Source organism: Catharus ustulatus, chromosome 6 (genome assembly GCF_009819885.2).
Source record: "Catharus ustulatus isolate bCatUst1 chromosome 6, bCatUst1.pri.v2, whole genome shotgun sequence".
Taxonomy (NCBI): Eukaryota; Metazoa; Chordata; class Aves; order Passeriformes; family Turdidae; genus Catharus; species Catharus ustulatus.
The window spans coordinates 15,124,473-15,147,691 of NC_046226.1; the positions used below are offsets into that span (position 1 = coordinate 15,124,473).

Consider the following 23,219-nt stretch of genomic DNA (forward strand, 5'->3'; position numbering starts at 1 on the left):
CAAGTGCCAAATTACCTCTAACCCCCCACACTCTACTGTTCTCTGATGTCATGATCCTTGCTGCAATTTCTGAAGGTAACAATACAGCAGAGGAATAGTCAAAAGCCACATCCTGGTGTGTTCCAGACACACACATTGACCCAAGTCTTTGGCTCATTAAAGCAAATAGCACAATTTAGACAAAAAACATAGCTATAGACATGAAGGTAGATCTAAGAATACTGCAGCCTTTTGCTGAGTGCCAAACACATGGGTGGTGCCAAGCAGAAAGATGTGAAGGGAGCAATGTTGGGGCAGTGCCCTTCCCCTTGGCATGCCTTTTGTAGTTGCAGCATCCCTGGAGCTCTGGGTTTTGTGGGTTTTTCAAGCCTAACCCTAAGTGGAACAGTAAAAGCTGCTTTTTGCTGAGATGCCCAACACGTGGGTAGTCCTGAGGAGAAAGGTGTGGAGGGAGCAATCATTTGGGCAGTGGGGTGCTCTCTTTTCACAGTGAAATGGACCAAACCTTGCCAAATCGATACTCATTGAAATCACAAGATTTCCTTTCCTTGAATGAAATAAAGAATTTCATTTCATGAAAGGAAATAAAATCTCAAAGAGCAAACTGGCTGGGGTTTCCACAATTAGGCACTAGTATGTTCACCAATGTTTTTGCATGTACTATCCTAACAAGAGACATTAAGCACATAGAAAATATTGATTATTGAATTTAATCCAAGAGATGGGTTTATCCTACTGTCCTGGTCTCTAGGTTCATGCCTTCCCCATGCCCTACCCTTAAGTGAGGAAATACTGTCACCTCTCCTTGCAGTCACTGAGTCTCTTCCCAAGAGGGGACTCAGGTACATGGGGAGGGACAGAGGCTCCCGTGGCTGAGGCAGAAGGGATCGAGGGGATCAGGGAGGAGAGCTGTCCCAGCCACAAACCAACCCATCATGACTGCAAACTCCCTTTGGCTTTGTGTGGGCTGACCAAACACAGCACAACCTGGCCCACCATGGCACTGAAGGCAGTCTTGTCCAGAGCGACACTTTGGGCACTCATTAATGAAATGAACACAGGGATGTTCAACACAAACTCTCCAGTTCAAGCTTACTTTTAATTAGGCTACAAAGAGTTCAGTACCACTGTGGTTATGACTGCTAATGTTTTGTTCCACAATAGATCTTAACAAAGTTGTGAAACAAAGTTCCCTGGAAAAGAAAGAAAATTTTTTAAAAATTAAATATTAGAAAAATACTTTGAAGAATTCCTTAAGGAAGGCCCAAAAAAGGACTCAGACACTGTAAAAAAAAATCCTGCATCAGAGAACAAACTGCAAGGTGAATAACTATACTGTGTTCAGAAATTAAAGGTTGGATATCACTCTAGGGCTGTATTTGGAAGTTCAGGCAGAAAGCAAATGCTGACAGCAAGGAGCTATAACTCGGATGAGATGGTTTCAAATGGGCCATCTGGCCAGCAAAGGAACAGAAGTGGCAATTGGAAAACCTGACAACACCTCCTTATAGCACATCAGAACTGAGACTATGACTCTGTTTCCAGCTCTCCTTGAGAAAGCTTGCCCAGACACATAGAACCCAGGCAACAGCTTCCCTTGGCAATTGGGGAAAGAGGAGGGAGGGAAAAGGGAAGGAATGAAGGATTTCTGTTGTGGAGTCACATAATAAACCATAATGGACTATACTTAATCACACAAAATCTAAAGGAGCCTAGAGAAGTGAAACCATACTGTTCCCAAATATCAAATCTAAAAGAAGATGGAGATAAACTCCTTTTTTGTTCAGCACTGAGAACCAGTTTGTAGCAGCTGCAGGAGGATGTTTCTAACACCATTTATTTCCCTTGTTTGGTGAATACATCAGGTCTCTGCTCCCACCCTCGCTATAGTACAAATAAGCATTTTGGAAAGGTGGATCAGCATGCATTGTCATAACTACCACTCCTATGTCCTCTCACCTTGGGAATGAGAAAGGTGGGGTGTGGGGCAGACTGTAGCTCAGCCCTCCAGCAGCCTCTTCTCTCCCACAGCAGGCAATGTGGTGTAGAGGAATCAGCATTCACATCCTCTTCTGAAGCTACAATATGTACCTTGCTGTTCATCAGCAGCAGTGAGCCTGGAATTACCAAGACACTGGCCCTGTTTCTGGTTTCCTGCAAGTAGGTAATTTAGCTTTTACTTTGTGGATTAACTTTAGCCAGTGGGAAAAGTATATCTTAAACATCTTTGAGCAATCTTGTGATGAAATTCCCAGTTGTCCTTTTTTGTAAAGTTTGCTTTGTCTCCACTGTTCTTTCTTTACATGATTTCAACTCCTTGAATGCTCCTCATAATTTATTTTTAAATTCCAGGCATTTTTATGCTTCCATCAGTTTTTATTATATGTAGGATTTACACTTTTTTTCTGTCCAATTCAGATGTATAATGCATTACTTTGGTTGAAAACTTCTGTGAGTTCTCCAAGATTGCACAATGTTTAAAATAAAATGATTTCCCACACTAGTCAGACCAGCAAATTTAATGCCTCAAGCACTGTAATAACATGGCTTTAAATAGACTGCTGAAATATTAATCTTAGTGTTCATTTTTCTTTCATTCTGCCTCTATTGTTTGACTTTTCTTCTTTGTGTCTATGTTTCAATATCCTCTGGACATCATCACATCCACAGGATGATTCAGGTGTTGGGAGAGCTGCATGTTTCAAGCCACACTGTGTTCCAAAGGAATACATTCCTTATTCTTCACATGGAGCCAGTTTTCTTTGAAACATCTCACCTGTCTTTCAAATATCGCTTCAAGTTTATGGATCTATTTATATTAAACTTTGTAATACTGTAGGTACCTTAGGTGACAAACTATAGTATTACCTTTTTCTCTTTGGGCTTGTTATTTCTCTAGTTATTCTGCAAAGTCACAAAAAAAAGTAAATGAGTCCCCTAACAATCCCCTTGGTGCAGGAAAGGTATCAGACTGAAATGATGTTGTAAAAGTGGATAGCAAGAATGAGCAGCAATTTTGAACCAATAGCATTAGAAATCAGGAGAGATGGTATTTAAAGAAAGACTCAGTTCAGGCAATCTTCTGGAAAAGTTTTATATCTCAAGATGTACTGGCATTCAGACTGAGCTTAAATTGGTATTTGATTTCAATATGCAATTATTCAATGAATAGAATTTTTTAATATTAATAGTATAAAGCATTTTTGTTGCTTTGGTTTTGTGTCATCTACTAAACTGCCCATAAATGTCTAAGGTTAGAAACGGGAAGTCTTCAAACCACCCAAGACACAGGTTTGGGAACAAAGCCACTATTGCAGAAATGGGAGGAAACATTTTCAATAATTAACTTCCAGGCAAAGACACTTTGGCAAAGAGCAATGGCAGCTGCCTCCAGCAGCAGAACCACAAGTCTGGTGAGCAGAAAAGTGCTCCTGTGCCTGCTCTTAGCCAGAGCATGCTAGTCCAGCAGAGATGCAAGACTGTGTCCCTTTGGATGTTCTATGTACCTGTCAGCACACAGGCTTCACACTGATATCAGCAGACACAAACTCTTGACTCGCTTTGGTTCACCAGTCGAGCCTCCACCAACTCATCCAGCACAAGCCCTGTGCCCTGCTCCAACAGACTTCTATGAAAGACTGGATTTTATCCAAACTAAGTGTGCAAGGCCTGACCTTGGCCCCTGTCAATTTGATCACCACAACAAAGGACACATTTGGTGCTGTTTGCTTGGCTGTCTCTCCAGCTGTTTCTCCCTTGCATGATTGTCAATTGAAAAAAACAAAAACACTTTTGGCTACTAAAAGGGATCCTTAAGATAATACCATGCCTTGGTGAAACACATGAAAAGATTTTCTGCTTTCTTTGGGGTTTTATGCCCTATTCAGGAGGGAGAAGATTAACACAGAGATTAATGTAGTAGAATATCACTTTTTACTCAGGTACTCCACACTGCAATCAGATGCCTGGGAACAGAAAACAGAGATACTAAACCAGAGGCAAAAGCATCTTCTAAAGTGAGCCACCCAACCTCTGGAATGGCAACACCAAGTAGGGACAGAGAAGGATTCAGCCAAAGATATTTTCTTTCACTTTTTCTTAGAGAAAAAGAAATAAAGTGACTACACAAGATTATTTTAGTCAAAGGGATTCATATTCATATTCTCCTCAAAGCAATTCTATTACCTCTGCATACAGGTATCATAATAATCAGCAGAGGAGAAAGGAAAGGCACCAGAAAAGTTCTAGATCCGAAATAATCACAACTAGATAACATAAGGGCTCTTTATGTCGTTTCATAGATTCTGCAAAAGGGTGGAAGGAAAAAAAAAAAATCCTAAAATACTATTTTTTTAAAAAATTGGAGATAGAAGGGTGCACTTAAAATTTCCAGTTGTTTTACTCTCACTCTGCAATTATCTGACACCTTATCTCATGTTAATAAGTGCTGTCCTGCCAGCTCAGCACACAGAGTTCCGCAGCACACACAGTCCTGAAAGGAAAAGGGATTCCTCCTCCCTGTGCACCTACTGCAGCTCTCTGCTGGCTGCTGCTCACAGTCAGCCTGAAAATGCTCTGAGAGGACATAATTGTTTGCCCAAGGAAGAGGAGACTGGCTGTGGCAGGTTAGTGCACCTTAGTGAGGAGCAGCAAAACTCATGACAAGGTTCAGAAATTATTCCTGGATGATTATTACAGCCATAAAGCTACATTTTCTAAAAAATTCTAATTAAATCTGGACAAAGTGAGGAAAATAAGTCAAAACAGATCTGGACATTAATGAGAGGTAAAGGCTCCAGTCTTTTGCAATTTCAAAGGTAATTACTAAGGGATGTCTTATCCCCTCACCACAGCAGAGGAGGAGCACAGAGACCTCTGGATTCCAACTAACCCAACTGTTCTCAGAAAAAATAATTTCATGTTAGACAGGTAGCAAACTAGCAAACATTAAGGCAGAACAAGGAGGTGGGATAAAAGTAGTCCATATAAATAACAAACCCCACCATCATTCTCCTTACTGACAGTTCAGCTACTCTAACAAGGTGTTTCTCAAAGAAATTTTCTATAGATTTGCAATAACCCATTATTCATTTTGGGGAACATTTATTTTCAGAACAGAACATTTATTTTCAGCAAGTAATTTCCCATCACAAACTAGACAGTGAAGTGTGGTGATTGTACGTGCTGGAACTCTGATCACATCAGAGTGGTCTGTGTTTTACCAACTGCCATCAAGTACAGGTTTCCAGCCCACCCAGGACAGAAAAGGTTTGGTTTAAGGTGAGAGTTTCATCAGAGTGTATCTTCAATGAAAACTAGGCAGCATATGTTTTGCTGGCATTGCTTTCTAAAAGGGCTCTGTGCCTCTACCAGAAGAAAGTGTATTTTGAAGGCAATTTAGGGACAACAAGACAACAAATGTTATTTGTAGGAAAAGAAATCAGAAGGGGAGGCCAGGCTTATACCCTGTAATATTATTATACATTATGTTGTTTTTTCTGTTCCAGAGGAGACAGCTGGATTTGAGAAGGATCAGGTCTCTGCCCACTCTCTCATTCTCTGCAGGTTATAGGAAGGCAAAGCCTGCTCAGATCACACTGTTGATGGAGCACTGGGAGTTGCTGTTTTAGAAACACTGACTTAAAATGCTTTGCATTCAGAACAGTGAGTTTTATGTGGGATTTACTTACTGTATTTAAATGCAACAAGCAATTTGTACTGAAATGCAATTATATCCTTAGGATTGCCAATGTAAAACAAAGGATTTAACATCAATGTGTTTGAGGACTGTATTATCCTTTTATACAGAGAATGTTTCACACAAATGCCTTAATCTCTACCACATCATGGTGAGCCCTGAGCCCCATAGTCTGGAGTCTTTAAGATGACACTTAATAGTTTCTGACCACGAGGAAGGATTAGTTTTGCACCACTTAATCTCTAAAAGTGTCCCTTTAGCCACAGGTGCTTCAAATGCATGGTAAGAATGTAAAATTAAGGTTAGCAGCTCAGAAAGGCTCTGGAAGGGATCTAGTTTTCCTGGAAGAGAAACTCTGCCCACCATCACAGTAACAGAACCCGTCTATTTCCACCCCAGCAAAAATGTGGTACCCCTAATCTCAGTCACTCATGCACCACTGAATGTGCTGGATCATGGACTGCTGTACACAGGGAACTAAATGCCAGAGGCAGAGGGGATGGAGATACTTTTGTGAAGCATTAAGATGCAGGTCACCAAAAGAGAAGTCAGATCTGAGCAATCAGAAGCAGCTTTGAGAGAAATATGTGAATAGCAGACTACATAAATTGTTTTGCCTTACCTGATACAAGCAGAGCTGAGTTTATAGGCACAGATCAGGAGATTTGGCTGTTAACCCTAAACACATTCAGTCTTCTGCCGTCTCAGGAGCCAGAGAAAGATTTTTGACAGTGAGCTGTTGGAAGCTATGTCATCTTTTAAAAAGTAAAAATATAACATACAGAGGCGTAAAACCTCTTATCAGTTGAGAACAACAGCATCAGTAATGAATTTTCACTATTAATAAATCCTGCCTCCAGAGCTTCTCCAGAAACCTTAATGAATATTTAATTGTGCTCCATTCTGAGAATTAATCCAAATGCAGACTCTGAAAATCTTGAGGAAATGTGAAGGAACTGTTTGAAGTGTAAGATATCGAAATGCTAATAGCTATGAGGAAGCATTAGCACTGTTTATCTATGATTGCACCAGGAGCAGAATATCTGTGAGAGTGATTTAATGAACAAGACATCCAGCATGGAGCTATCAAATGCTTCACAAGCTTAGTAGGATAATATTCCAAAGCCACTGCAACCATGATACTGCAGCCTTAAACATAAGGAGAATTGGAATTTCATCCCCCCTCAGTGGAATTCAGTGGAATTTCCCCTGCCCTCCATCATCCAACATGGATAAATTCAAGCCTAAAATACCACACACCATGTCTGCATAAGGTAATCTCACATCACAGATAACATCTTACTTCTGATACCTTCGGCACAAAACAAAAAGCCACACATTCAGGGCAGAACAAAAAGCCAAGACAAGCATCCGGAAAGTTAAAAACTGCTAGGGCAAACCTCATTTGAAGTTGTAATGAACAACCTTGTCTCCAAAGGCTTTAAATAAATATCCTCAAACACACTAGTAAACATTTTAAATATGTATTCACAGTCCTGTTGGATTCTAATGCTCCTCTGATGAATAAAGCTGGTTCTCCTCTCCAGTAAATAATTCAGTAGCAAAGAATTGCTTGGCCTGGAAAAGAGATGAACAATGGGCCAAGACTTAAGATAGTTGCTCTTTGCTGAGGGATTTTGGCCTCAATTTTCACTTTATGGGTAGAGGTTTCTGCAAAAGATGAAGTCACACAAATAAAGTTAGTGTTTGTATTCACAACTACAGTTTAGTATCCGTTTTTTCTGACCTTTATTCTTTATTCTGTTAGTGGAAGAAGAAAGAGTTGATGGCATGAAAAGAGAACCAAGAAACATAGTTTATATAAGCTCCTGCCACAGGAGAGTAATTTTTGTATTCAAGGATAAAGTGCAGTTTTGTTCTACCTATGGTCAGGTACATTCATCTTGTAGTACAGTGCTGCTGATATTAGATGTTTAGGAGTGCAAGGTACCCAGGAACTTCATCAAGAGTAGGATCCAGAAAGCAAAATACTATTCTGTGTTTTCAAGTGGAGTCTTATGTTTATTTAATGTTAGCACAAAGATGCAGCTCTGTACTGAGAGCAATCTGATCAGGAATGAGGGTAATAGTAATAAAGCACTCCTAAAAAAACAGGCAACTCCAGTTTCCTTAAGTAAGTATTTTTAAACCAGAGGCTTTAAAGCTGACTAAAACCTTTCCCAGATTAACTCCATTAACTTTATGGGTGAGAACATGGTTTGTCCTATAACACCACCAGGCCTGATCTGCAAGTAATATGCATTAATTCTTGATATTGAAAAAATGCCGGAATTCAAACTACATATATTTCTCAATATTGCTTTTGTGAGATAGTTATACAGATCAAGGAAAGACTACAGCAAGTCTGAAACACTCATAAGGCAGAAACTTTTTGGTAGGCACCTCGGCTTTCCTTTCCAAGCAGCAAAATTCCAACCTAAGCTTCTCTGAAAAATTGAGATATTCACAGGCATTTGCAAACTACTAGCACGAGATCCTGCAAAGTACTAAAGGCACTCTGGGAGACCCACTGCTTAGATAAAAAACACAAAAAGAGGAGAGTTCTAACAGAAATTAGATGTATTCATTTCACATACATGTTAAAAGACTGGTAACTTCTAGCAGCCAGTTTAGAGCTCTGCTTTAAATCTTCCCCAGAAATTAAGCTTTGTGTACCTCTAAATTTAGGAGGAAGCCAAAAGACTACATATGCCAGAGCCTCACCTCATTCATCTCACATTTTTTTCAAGTTTAAGTGTGTTTGGATCCAGCTTGTTTCTAGAGAATTTCAGGAAAAACCTTATTTCTATAAAGCATTTTCCACAGATAACTCATTTAAAAAAGCAAACAGAAAAATTATTTTTGTATTATTTCACAAGGACTCCTTCTCATAAGTCAGAAAACTAGACATATACAAAACTACATATGTACAACTGACCTTTTCTGTTTTGAACTTTATCCATGAAAGTTTGCTTAGCTGCATGAACAAATCTTCATGGGTGACTCCCTTTGACTGTGATCTTGGCACTAGAAACAAGGAGTGACACAACAAAATACTTCAATCTGGAGACATAATGCTAGAACCTTAAAGTCTAAGCCAGCTCAGCTCACAAACTGTAAGTGCAAAATAAACTTTAGAAAATAAGTAAATCAAAGCAGCAATCACTGAACGGTGTCTTTTAATGAAACAGTTTTGCACAAGGACTGAGTGCAGTTACAGTTGTTGCATTTTGTATCTCCTCAGTTAAATCCCAGGAGTATCTGGGATTCTCTCCCTAACATTTCTCCTGTATCCCAGCCCCACATCAGCAGCAAGGTGGGTCCTGCCTGTCTCTTAGGGACTAGAGTTTGCTCCAGAGCAGAACTATCAAATTCTGCCCCACCATCTGCATTTAGATGCCTCCCCTCAGGTTTCCCCTGGCTCAGAGCAGAGTCACACACCGAGGCAGCCCAGCACAGCTGCCTTGAGTCTGCAGAGGAGCAGCACTTCACACCAAACCTCCATCCTGCCTCCTGCTTGGCAGCAGCCCCTGCTCTCATGTGCTGGCCCTTGGCACTGCCAGACACAATGAAGGGCTGATCCTTGCAGCCCTAGGGTGGACTGCTTTTGCCTCTGCCATGTGTTCCTGCAGCCAGCTGCTACAGGGGAGCAGAACATGGCCAGATAGAAAGGGCAGAGGGGAGAGCAACGCAAAGAAGGTGTCCCATGCTCAAACCACTAAGTGGCTTCAAGCGTTTTCTTGCTTTGCACTCTTATTAAATAATAGCTATACAGCAGTTCACACACACTTTTGGTTTGGTTTTGGTTTTTTGTTTCGAATTATTTTCCATATTGTTTGGTTTTGTATTTTACTTAGGCTGTGCCCCAAGAAATGCTGGCTGTTCAGCTGGACCTTCCTTGTGTGTTGGGGGTAAAGGACAGAGTGACAGACATGGTGTTGGGATACCACAAGCACATGTTCCCTGTCCTATGTATTTTTATAAGTGAACAGGCTCAGAAATGTTCCTCTTTTTTTTCTTTTTTTTTTCTGCAAAATTTCTTACTGGAACTTCTTATACAACACAGAGAGAAATCCCATCTGGATACGCACGCCGGAACTCACATCAAAAGAGAGGCATGGAGGGGCTTATGGAGGTGATCAGAGGAGCATTTTCTCAGGGCAGAAGGCTGGAAATCTTGTCTTGCACAGTAAAACACAGACTGAAAGAGGAGATAGTTGCAATCTCCAAGGCATCCAAGAACTAACTACCATGAGAGGAAAAGAACTATTTAATTTAACAGATATTTAGATAAAGATATTGTATGAAAACTTGCCACAATCACATCCATCCTGTAAACTAGAAGAAGAATTAGGAATTGGCTATTAGGAAAATGAAGCTGGGGAACTCTCTTCCCAAAAGGCATATTTTACAAAGAGGAGAATGAGCCCCAAAAATGAAAGCCTCTAATCCATACATAAGGTTTCTGTCAGAGAAAGAGAATCAGATACTGTAGGCTTAAATCCCAGGCCAGGTTCCCTAAAACAAAATCAATAATCATATCAGTGAGGGTCAAATGAGTTGAAAACATGGTTTGGTGGGCCAAATTTTGCAACCCAATAGAGGTGAAGCAAGAAAAGAAAACTAATGTGAGAAAAGAGATTTGATTTTTATAATATTATTAAACTGTTACTAAATAACAAATAAATTGCTATTGGTAAATCAGTACCACTAATCTTCAGAGTGATTAAAGAAATATTTTCCTTTGAGGAAAATATTTACATTTCTGACACTGAGCATTACCCTACAATGCTACAGAATTAATCAAGGTGGTTTTGGGCAGTCTTTTCCTTCTTTTGCAGCAAAACAATGTATTGACAACTCAGTGTATACGTTATTCCAGGTTTGGGGTTGTTTTTATTTTAAATTTAAATGTAATTTTTGGAATTATCAATACAGTCATGTCCTCAGGGAATAACAACCATGATTGTAAAGTGCAGTTATAAACAAAAAAAGGTTTAGACACTTCTCTTTCTTCTAAACTCCCTTTGATTTGGGATTATCACTTGAGTGTAATCTCATTTTTTTCCTCACATAATGCTTGTCGATCTTTAGACCTGTATTTTGCTTTCTCATTGCCAGAGGAGATCAAAGAGCATTTCTATTCCAAGGTTCCCAAGAGGGTTTCCCTTATCAGTTTCATTGCCAGGCCTATTTTATGTCAAGCCCTATACACTACTTGTTTCATCAGCTTTCTCTAAACCCCAATTCCAATACCAAAATCCCACATTTATCCTTTCCCAGTTAATCCTCAGATGCTCGCTTTATGCAAACAGATTTATTTGCTATTCAGGAGTAAAAGTGGTGTTTGTTTGGCTCCTCAGGTCCCACCCTGGGAGCAGGGACTGTGTTCCTGCTATAAACATGTTGTCACCAACTCCAGCAGGGAAATGGTGACACAGGGTCACGCACTCTCCTCACTGCTCCCTCCTGCTCACAAGGATGTGCCTTGCCTGTCTTGGGAACCTGGATTCCCAAACAGTATTAAAAATGCAGTCCCAGCCTTCTTTTCCCCTTGGCCTTACATGAGGCAGAATCTCTCACATTTTGGGTAGTCCTACTTTGTAAAATGTCACCATTCTTAGTTTCTGATCCACAGTCGAGTTACAAAGTCACCTTTGGTAAGAGCAAGTGGTTCAGTGCTCTCATCTTGAACTCCTACAACTGGAACCAGAGTGTGCACTCAGTTTATCCAGTCAACAACATGCTGGACTGTACTTAAAAGAGAAGCAGGAGGACATGCAGGAATCTTTTACAGGAAAGGCTGGGCACAAACACACTCTTTACATTCCTGCTTCTCTGCAGGCATTTCTGTTCTCTGGCAATTTCTTTCTTTCTTTCCTTCTTTCCACAGGAGCTTGGTCTGAATTATGCCATCTTACTACTTTTACTCTGTTGTTCCAAACAACAAAACACTTCATTTTCCTTTTTTTTCCAGTAAATTGAAAGACCAGTTTATCACATGCAGTCAGTGGGGTTGGAATGGAAATTCTCCAACACAATGCAGTCTTAAAGAAAGATATGCAGGGATGCAAAGATGAAGGTTATTCCTTTCTTAAGAGTTGATGTGTTCTCCTGTCTCTCTGGGGAGGGACATTACAACTCCTCTCTCTCCCTACTTGTCTGTCAAAGTGCTGCCATTAATACCAAAATGTCTTGCCTCATCCCCTGTGAGCTCCAGTGAGTTATTAACCACAGCAGCTGTGCAGAGAAAAGCAGCTGAGAAGAAATACATCTTAAATTTACAATACAGTAAAATTTGAGGGCTTATTTATTGGTGTGAGCCATGGAAACATTTCTGCATGACTTTCACATCACCTCCCTCCATCACTGTAAACATATACGACCTATGTACATTTCTGCCTAAATATCTTTGGAGAGCCGTGGCAGAAAGGTCTAAGTATGTCTTGCAGTAAGTTCTTAGGTGATTTGGGGCATTTTCTGATACAACAATGCTGAACTGGGACTCTCCAAATCAACACGTGGCACTGCCAGGCATCTTGGCACACTGTACTGCTTTGGTCCCAGCACGTGAAAGAAGCTACTGGGAACTGCTAAGGGCCTCCCACGCAGAAACTGGAGCATCTTCTAGAGAAACAGACTGCCCTGGGAGGTACAGGACTTGTGTGTGCATGGGATGGCAGGAGGGACAGCAGGAGCTTCTTGCCAAGGCACAGGGGTGAGGGAGAGCCCCTCATCCTCTGCTGGCCCCTGGGTCCCACAGGCTGTGAAGGCACCAGGGTGTTCTCATCTGCACTGTGCAGGTGTGCAGGAGGCAAATTTCACATCTCTGCCTGCAGAACCCGGTGTGATGCTGTGCAGTGCCACAGAGGTAGAGCTCCACTGCTCAGCTTGAACTGAGAATTAAACACTGTGCTGGGAGCTGCCACTGGGCACGCTGAGCTGTCACTCTTCAAAGGGCTTGGTTGTGTAAGCAGACCAAGGGAATCACAGACAATGAAAACAATTTTAAATGAGAGACTAAATGAAAGGAAAAAAGTTGTCAAAATGTCAAGGTTAATGTTTTCATAAAACTAACCTGGGAATGCCTAGACATTATAAGTGTAAAACCTTAATTAAAAGTTTTGAAGTGTGAATACAAAACTAGCTTCAGTCTAGACAGTCAATAAATCTATCCTCCTTAATGAAATGCTGGTCCTTTTGGTATTTCTGGTCAATTTTTATCCTCATCCTTGCAACTATGCGTAACCTTAATACTCAGATCCCTGTCTATCAAAACCAGAGGAGCCGTGCAGAGCAGGAGCACAGCCTTCTGCTTGGCTCTAGCACCAAATCCTCCTGCAGCCCTGGCTGGGCCAGTGGTTCTGGCTACAGCTCTGGGATGGGCAACAGCCCCCAAACACACACAGCAAGCTGGGCAGTGAGACATCTCTGCCCCCACCCCTTTGCTGGAGACCACGATGTCAGAGGCAGTTTCCTGTGTCTGCAGAGCACCTGGGACCTTGAGGCAGCCTGAAGGAAAAGCATTTCTATGTCCTATAACCTGGCACTGTTATTTGGACAGCCAGAGATGGCAGAAATTGAGTCTGCAGTGCCTCTGAGAAAGTCTGGCCCCTACATGTCTCCAGCAGATTTTAAGAGATTCCTCTGAAGAGCTCTGGGATCTTGTTTTCTTGCATTTTGTTCTTAGTGGGCATCATCATCCAGAGTTATAGTTCTCTATAAATTATCATTCAATGTTCCTGAAATAAAGCTACATTTTCATTGATTTCAAGAAACTAAAGACAAATGGTAAAACTTTGCATGATCTCAAATTGTTTGGTTATTACTGGCTTAGTGCATGTCATATTTTATATACTATGGGTCCAGGTGAATTTTATAGGGCATGTATGTGCTATCTATTTTAAGACACACAGAGCAGTTGTTCTTTCTTTCTCCTTTCCTTTCAATTGTTGCTCATACTTGAGTGCACAAGCACAGTTTGGTTAAATTATCTAGATTTTAGTGGAATCTCCACACTGTGCTTAGACACTCAAACCTCTCTTAGCCCATTTTCATTCATCTTTCTATCCTTTATCAAGTTTATCATTGCTTTTCTTAAACAAAAATTCATGTTTTGTGACCAACAGGTGCTCTTTTTTTAACATGCACCTTGTTAAGACACAATTTGCAGCCTGTGCTGCCAGCACAGTGAAGGTTTCCCCAGGGTAGGACCTGGCCTTGCACTGTGATAAAAACCAACTAAGTTGGGAAAAAGGCGCAGGGACAATCAGCATGTTGATAACAAACACTGAAAAAAATGGCTCTGCTCCACCTTATAGTCTTAAATTTGGACTGAAATTTGCCTTAATTTGTCTGACTCTATCCTGCTGGACTCCTGGTAGGTCCATCAGTATCGTCTCAGCACATGAATAACAGAATACTAAACAAGTATTATGGCTCTGTAACAAAATAAGGATATTGGAATCTTACATCAAAACAATTTTGTTTGGGGGTCATAATATTAATTCAGCATTCTGTTATTCACAGTGCTGAAACAAGGCTGCTTCAAGTGTTCCAATCAACAGGGAGCAAACACAGCCAGTACTTCAGCTGCCCATGAGCAAAAATGGTTCTGGATATTTAGTGAGAATAAGTGTAACAAGGAAGATGATAGTTTTCCTCAGAAAGGTCACTAATCAAATAGATTAGATCAGAAGCTCCTATCTTTTCCATACAGAAAAGACAATCTGAAGTTTAATTTCATTTTCATAAGACAAAACAAGAAAGTTATTGTAGCGTATAAAGCCATGAGCATATTGCAAATATTCCAACAGAAGAAAAACATAAGCTAAGAGTCAGATACTCCAGATGAATGTCAAAATGTTTTGACTTATGTATAGATTGTAAATTGCCAAAGCTACCCCAATTAAAACAATGTAAGATCTTACTTTTTTCCCAAAGGGATTTCAATGCAAGCCTTTATTTTTTCTCCAGTACATAAAATAATGGATTTAATGTGAGTAAATCCTTTCTGCCTTTGCTCAGCTACTAGTGAGGAATTTCAGACATGAAACAATGTGTGACAGAACAGTAGAGAAAAACAATAATAAAATTCTACAGGAGATATGTCCTGGCATAGTAAATCAGCACTGAATGCTCCCAGGGTTGCTGCCTGTATTCATGGTTTTCTTTTATTTTACAGTGTTTTGTTATTCTGTTAAATTGAAATATGATGATGCTTTTTAATTAAAACCTTTCTCAAAAAGCTTTTTTTTTTTTTCCTTCTTTCTGGGGTAATGGAGTTGGTTTTTTCCTGTTGTTGGTCGGGGTTTTTTGTTTTCATTTTTGTGGGGATTTTGATGTTTGGTTGGTTTTGTTGGGTTGTTTTTATAAAGATAACTATAAGCTTTTCCTAATTCTGAAGGCAAATCTTTGCCATATAATCTGCCTGGATCTGCAGAGTTGAAATTTTTACCTTTGAGACAAATTTCTGAAGATAGAGGTCTAGAAATTCAGAGGAGTCTGTGAAGGTGACATACTCCAATCCAAGTACAGTAATTTCACGACTTTAAGGCGCACCCTTTTGACTAAAATTTTGGCCTGAATCCGTAAACGCGCCTTATAGTCCGGTGAGCCTTATATAAGGACAAAGTTCGGAAATTTGCCAACCCAGAAGTGCGAGCCACGAGGAGGAGCGGCCCCACGATGCTGTGGCTGCCAGGTGCAGGCGAGCCCGGGAACCCGCGGGGCTACAGCAATGGGGTTGAGGCGGGGCCTCGGCCAGCAACCGCACAGGGGGTGCCAGAGGCGGATCCTCGCTGCAAAAAAAAGTGCGCCTTATAGTCCAGTGCGCCTTATATATGGGCAAAAGTTCGGAAATTTGCCGACACCCGGAAGTGCACCTTATAATCCGGTGCGCCTTATAGTTATGAAATTACTGTACACTGGTACAGGCAGGAGTAGTCTCAGAATTACAGAAATATCAGTAGTTCCTGGAAATTTTGGTCAGAAGGAAACAAGACAGAGAGCCTGTGCTGCAGTGAGGGACAAGCAGCCCAACGTGAGTGAGTGCAGAGTTTTGGGCAGGAGACAGCCTGGAGGGATACAGTCACTGCTGAACTGCCTTTGGTATGAGGTCATAGCTCACCCTAGAGAGGAGATCCAAGCACTGCCAAGGAAGATCAGAACCCCAGGCCTCGAAGCACAGGAGATCCCCAATGCCTGACAGAGCTATTGCAGTGGATGCTCCATCACCCTGTGCAGGACAGATTGCAGGGCCCTGCCCTCCAGCCCCAAGGCTGTCAGTTTAACAATGGGCTTGTGCCATTTAAAGCAAGGGCAGCTTCCTCAGGAAGCACTTGGACCCACATTAGGTGAGCTCAGGTCCTTTGCCAGGAACACGAGCAGGAGCAGTAAAGGGCCATTGACACTTGGGCGACTGGAAGCTCCTGACTCCCCACCACTGACATCCCCTGCCCCAGCCCATCTGTGCCTCCTTCACCACTTTCAGCTTCCTGCCACCCAAAAACTTCCTGTGCTGAAAGCCAGCCTGGGATGCACGGTCACCTGTTGGACGGAGTTTTGCATTTGGTTTTACTAAGAATCGCTTGGCTTGGGAGAATTTATACTTGGATATTAGAGAGACATAAACAGCCATAAAAATTCGAGCTCTGCTTGTACAAATGATTCACTGATGTGTGTTAAATGCACTCTATTGCTGCACTGAAGTCAATTTGCAATTGATCATATTGCATTTCTAGTGTCAGCAGATATGAAAACATGTCATTTACCGATGCTTAATGAACCTCTATGCTGACAAGACATAAATAACAATAAGCAGCTCTCCAGTTAAGGAGGTTAACCAGCAAAGTACTCTGTGAAAACATTAAAGAGGTAATCATCTGGCAATTGCTGTATCCTGGAAGCAGCTGCCCTCAAGGATGACTAAACCTATGCAAAAGACCTTTACAAGAAAAAAGGAGGGGGAAAAAAAAGAGGCAATTAGCTCCATGTTAGAAGTTGAAAAGTTCTATCTGAATGAAAAAAAAAAAAAAAGTAATTGCCTTTCTGGATTGCATTTGCCACAAGTAGTTGAGGTAATCTGCTTAGTGGGGCGCTTTGCCCACCTTTTTCCTTTGGAAAGGAAAAGACAAAACAGCAAGTTACTCCAGTGTTGTTCCTCCTAATTCTTCCAGGTAATGCTCCTCCTTTCTTCTCTCTTTTTTGAACATTTGCATTTCTTCCAAGGGTATTTTAATATTTTTTTTAAATTGTTTTATTTTAATTGTTTAATTTTTTTTAATCGTAGAAGTTTTCAGTTTTCTACAAAGTCAAAAGAACACAATAAAAAGGAACATTGCCAGTGCTTAGAAGCATTTTATGAAAGTAAAACACAGCAGATTAAACTTTGCTTTGTAGTTAATGGAGCAATTTAACAGTAGCTACATTCACCACTGGACTGAACAGAAATTTCAAGTTCAATTCAGATTTTAAGTAGATGTAAATGGTGTTTATATTTCATCTACAAAGCCCAAGGCAGCGAGAGTTTTCTGAGCAACCAAAGCAGTCCAAAAGAGTTTAACCTCAGATATACCCACTGCTCATATTGGGTACACACAATACTAAACCAACAAAAAACATCATATATTGCTATTAAAAAACATCATATATTGCTATTAAATGCAGCCCTGAGGGCTAGCAGGATCTCCCATGCCAGAGGGGTTGGAGTTGGATGACCCTCAAGGTCCCTTCTAACCCCACCCATGCTCTGACCCGTAACAGCAGCAGGTCAGCTGCCTTGGGCAGAGCATCATTCCTAACCAGCACCTCACAACCTGCAGCTGCTTAGAAAACCACCCAGTGGTCATGTTATAAACAATAACCCAGCCAAAAGGAACACTCCAGTGAAGATGAAGGAAGAAGGGGAGTCTTCCCTTCCTGCAGAGGAAACACAGAGATGTTCAGAGAGAGTAGGGAAAGTGATGCCTTCTGCATATTCAGTAATGACTGACTGTTCTAGTGACAAAAATTCCCTGATATTTCAATGCTAATGTAATACTAGTGTGAAAAAATCACCACCTGTATGAGACAGGAAAGGAGGGTCGTACATCATAAGAGAAGCAATTAGCAGGAAATTGCCTGTGTTCTTGCAGGCCTAAATGCTATCAGGTACCACGTAAATCCTTCTCATTTCAGGCAGAGTTTCCAGCAAAAAAAAGTCATCACACAGCCCCAATCCTCCTCTCTCCTGTACACATCCTATCCTATTTCAATGCAAATGCATTGCCCCTTGACCACAAGAATAACCCACTCCCATACCACATTTTTTATCAGTAAATGTAAAAGTGAATGTCAGACCAACAGAGGTCAGCTCCTTAACCCCATTTTGCATCTTCAGAGAGTGGGGAATGGGAGATGTCCCTTCTGACATTTGGACACTAGTACTCCCAAGTGTGCTCAAAGGAGCCTATTTAGTTTTCCTGTGGTTACTGAGAATCCACAAAAAGCTGCACTGATTTGTCTCCACTTGGATCTTTCAACATGCAGATGCCAGTTTTCCATACACAACTAAAGTGAAAATTTCAAAAATTGAGTAAAACCTCAAACCATTAGCATGGCTATTTTTAAACTTTCTCCTTTTTTAAAGCATTCTTGATGGCCAGGTTCCAAACCTCAAGTGTCAAACATAAGCCGTTAGGGAAAAGAGATAGGGGTTTCCAGCATCCCTATTACTGTACACCATTGAACTGTTGGTGGTGAGATTTAGAAAGGATATTAATTGCAGAAACACTTCTCAAAGGGTGTCAAAATGTGCTGAAGAAGGCAGTATGCAATAAAGCAAGATGTCACAGAAGCCTTGATTTCCATTGCCAAGGAACCCAGCTGCTGTTTGGCCAACTACAGTTTGAACCAAACATGAGAGAAAATGAAATTGCAATCAATAACAAAATCTTCATACTAAATTAAATATATCCTTCACAACAAGCAGAGTTATACACAACTCAGGAGCATTCCACATCACACAGCAATACTCTAAAAATACATTTGCTTTCAGATGGGATTATGGATGGCCGAGTAGTTCCTTCATAACTCACACCTGAACTTAGAGGCTTTGCCCAGTACTGTAAGCTTTAATCAAATTAAAAAGTTGCTCCCAGGTATGATTATATCTCAACCTTATAGAGATATCTTATTATTCTTGCTGCTTTGTGGAGAGAGAGAGAGAGAGAGAGAGAGAGAAAAGCTTTATGTAACCCTGTGTTTGATTTTTTAGAAATTAAATAAAAGAGGAAGTTTCATTTGCACTGAAGGATATTTCCCTCTGGATTTACTGCCCTCTAGATATCTTTCAGTATAAAACTGCTGTGTTTTTTAAAATGGATTTTGCAATAATCTGCATTAGCTGAGGATGTAATGGGAAGGGGTGGATGAGTACAAATGCAGAGAAGAGGCAGTGTTTGAAGAGTTTGCCATGGTTTTTACAAAGATAAGGTGTCTTCAGATGGTGCCAGTTGTCCAAAGAAAGGGGGCAGGTATTTGTGTCTGTGGGGAAGGTAAATCAGAGCTAAAGTGCTGAGCGGTGGCTGTTCCAGGACAGTGTGCTCCATTTGCTCTGCAGAAGGAGCAGAGAGATTATCACACACTGTTCCCACATACTGCTCCACCAGCGAGTGCTAGAGCTGATGTGAGATGTGGAGGCAGATTTCTTCCCCCAAACTCCCTCCCTATGTGTCTCTTGGATAATATAGCACTGCAAAGCTTTCCTCAGTGCTCCAAAGTCTGGGATGGGAGTGCCACTTCACACATTCCAGATCTGTTTGATTTTCTCTGCAGCAGAGAACAAAAATATTTCAGACTATTTCTTTAGCAGAACCTCCTTTGCTACATTCTCTGTTTCCAGGCCTGCAGTGGTTCTGATCCCTCAGTTAGGGATCTCAGCAGAGGGATGTGCACGAGCACAAAGACACAGTGCAGCAGGAGCCCAAGAAAAAAAGGTCATACAAAACAGGAGCAGTACTGTTGATTCATTATCAGATAATACTAGTAAGATGAGGATTAAGTAAGCAGGGGAGCCTATTAGTAAAAGATAATCATAAATAAATTCTTCAGTTTGTTCAAGGTAATGGGGAAAAAGATGTTGTTCAGATTACCTAGAGCAAAAAGACTTCTAAAGGTCTCTCCAAATGAGATGAGACAAATAAATTGCCTCAATTATCTCTCTGTGTCTTAACCAGGGTGTTTACTCTGGGAAATGATTTTTCGGGAAAAACAGAAACTTTATTGTTAGATGAAGAGAAGAACCACCTAATTATTTGGTGGAGAAAATAAGGCCTAACTTTTGGAGCCTCGAATCTTTGTGCAGGTATCCTACACAGATTTCAAGTAATTTGACTATTATACAAATATTTGTCTAGGCTTCCCCCGGGAAAATCCTGTTAAAATAAAAAAGTGCTTCTCTTTTTCAGCCTAGACATAAATATTCTTATTGGTCCCAAAGAAAAAACCATTGCAGAAAGCACTGTTTGCATTTCAGTGTCTGCAAGATCAGACGTTCTGATCCTGACAAAATTATAAGCTGGTGGGCAGAAAGCACCGTTCATCAAGAGAAACTAAGGGAAAAACCAGTTATTAACTCTCAAGGTCAGTGTAGGGTGATCAATATCATTAATTGCATGTGGATAAGTTGAGACAGCAGCTCAGCACTTTAGCAATTATCTGAGATTCAATAAAAGTATTAAATAGTAACAGTGTTCAATCATGGGTGGTTAAGAGAAGAAGCTCCCCTTGTGCTCACCCTTAGCAGGTGAAAGCAGAGCTCCTGCAGACCAAGTACAGCTGGATACCTTCAGCCCTGAGCTCAGACCAAGCGTGGGTGGGAGTCACAGAGGTGACACTTTGTCTGTCTTGTCTTTCTTTACCCTGGAAACAGAATCCTCCAACTAGCAGAAAATGCCCTGCCCTGGTGATATTTCTGACTTAACCATAAGGTGAAAATTCCCAAGCCCACCGGACAGCCTGTTTCCCAGAGATTGCAGCGTGACTTTATCTGTGTTGGAACAGGGATCAGCAAACACGGATCAGAACACGATTTCGGGGAAGAGCGAGTGCAGTAAGCAGACGTGCTTGCTTACACAGCACACAATACCACAGACATTTCCACCCACACTCCTGCCAATTAGTCAGAAAAAATCCCTGCTGAGTTACCTAATTTTATCACATACAAAATCCTAAATCCAGGCTTCACTTACCTGTTCAATGTCATTTCAAAATCCATTTCAAGATGGCAAGAAAACATAAATTCCTAATTTTTAAATGAGTGAACATTTTAACTTCTATAATTTTATCATAACTAAAGTGTTATTCCTATCCTATTGTCATGCCTTCAGCTGATATATCACTCCAGTTTACCTTATTTGATCACTCTGTTCCCAGGCACTGACTTCTGTGGTTAAATTATTCTTATAGACTCTCACTCACCCTGTGGTTTTGGGGAATGGGAAAGATCCTGAACCTGTTCCCTATACAAGAGCAGACAAACTCCTGAGCAAAAATAAATTTGTATTAAAATTTGCAAGAGTCCTCAAAAATATCAAACATTTTTTTAAGTCCTTGGCTGGAATGCCCAGACCTTGGCTGCTCTCACTGACACTGCTGGGAAGAAAGAATAAGCACTACAAGGTTGTTAGTCATACCACTTGTTGCTTGCCTGAAAAGGCCTAATTTGCTGTAGTGATAAGCAGAGATGAGGAACCTGAACAGAATAAAAGTCTTGCTCTTGCTTTGGACCAGAATCTCAGGTGGATATTAGTATTTATAAATTCAAAGACTGCCACTGGTTCAGAGCTAAATTTCAGGCATTCATCCAAATTAAACCCAAAGCTTAAACCTTTTGACACGAGCATTGCTCTCCACCAAGCATTTGTGTAATTAATATATCTTTTTAAAAAAACTACAAAAAAACCACTAAGAATCCACAATTCAAAACTGTATCAAATGAGCTGGAAAAGTACAGAGAAAAGGAGGCATTCAGTGAGAGCCCAGAAGCCATAGCTCTGACTTACATAAGCAAAGGACAAGAAGTGTCTTCTATAGAGGAGAGTTTATTTTCCTGTCATGATCCAAACTATTAGTGATGGTGGGTTCACTTTTCAGATGGATTCCAAAAGAGGGGCATTTTCTAGTGACAGCATTAGCCAGCCCCAGTGTGCATGGGGCCATCATTTTCCTCCAGTGCCACTGCCAACATCAGCTGTTCTTCCCATCAGCCAACCCAGGCGAAATCTCTCCTTCCAGCAAATGACACCTGCTGAGGCACCTGCTGCCCTGGGGCAGGATGGCTGACTGGTAAGGTTGCCTAAGCTTTGTACTGACTTATTGAAGCTGTGACTGTATCTGGAGGAGCAAAGGGAGGGTAAAAATCAACTCAAACAATCACAAGAAGAAATAGAAGTGGAGGCAAAGGCAGAGGTTCTTGATTTCTGGTTATTTTAATCAAATTTTGCCTATGAAAACTTGCAAGTAAGAATATTGGTGCTGGTTCAAAGAAAGAAGTACAGGGAGCTGAGCTGAGGGAGGCACATGGATGGAGGAATTCACTAGAAGTATCACACCTTCAATTACATTGCAAAACCTGTTCATTTCCCACTTCAGGATGCCAAAAGAGTCCCTGTCACCTTCCTCTGGGCACTTGCCTTCAGCAGCTTCTCTAGCATGTGAAACCCTCCCAAGTGTTTCCCGAAAGAGCACTGGATACTTTTCATCCAGTAAAATAATCTCTGCTCTGCTCCAAGCTCCAGGTCATGACAATCAGAGGCAGGGAGCACAGCTGGCTCCATCCCTAGGTATGGCTGACCACAGGGTACCAGGGCCTCTCCCAAGGAACACATGGCATCCAACAGGAGAGGATTCCTCAAATGAACATGAGTGCAGCACTGGCTGGCCCCAGTGGAGGGGAGTTCACTTCTGGGCTCATGCTGCAGTCATTCCCTATCAACCTAGCAGATCAAGTAGTGATGGCATTGCAGTTTGTTTGCACAGAGCAAACCTTGGAAAGGGTTTTATGCAGCACTCCTGACTGCAACAGCCAGCATGGGTGAAGGGAAACCTGGAGTGTGCAGAGACTGCCTTAGGGAGCCTTGTTTTTGTGGAGAGATAAGACCCAGGGATCTCAGCACTGTTCCTGCTTTTCCACATTGCTCCTTTGCAAATCCCCTGCCCATGCTGGACTGCAGCACCCTGGTACTGCAGGGTTTGAGCCTCTCTTCATTACACATTGTAAGGTCATTCAGGACCTTTATAAACAAGGCATCACATCAAACACACATCAAATTGTCACATCCTTGATCTCTCAGAAGTCCAAACAAATACACATGCCCCTCTGCTGGGATCTAAGCACAGAATAATGATCGTGGGGAAACTGCTCAGAGCAGAGCCAAGATCTGCTTAGCTCTTTCATTCCAATAACTCTATGGACTCCACTTGACATATAAATTTGCATTTTTCCATATACACACATACATACATGCATATATGTATATGT

The 23,219-nt window shown here is 41.2% G+C and overlaps 1 protein-coding gene across 1 annotated transcript in view; it reads right to left on the reverse strand.

Annotated features, from left to right (window-relative positions):
- Positions 1-23,219, reverse strand: part of LOC116997377 — a 104,750-nt gene that overhangs the window by 67,917 nt on the left and 13,614 nt on the right. The window contains exon 4 of the mRNA XM_033061955.1: positions 8,637-8,725. Within this exon, the coding sequence (XP_032917846.1) occupies positions 8,637-8,725 (89 nt within the window). The remainder of the gene's footprint in view (positions 1-8,636; positions 8,726-23,219) is intronic.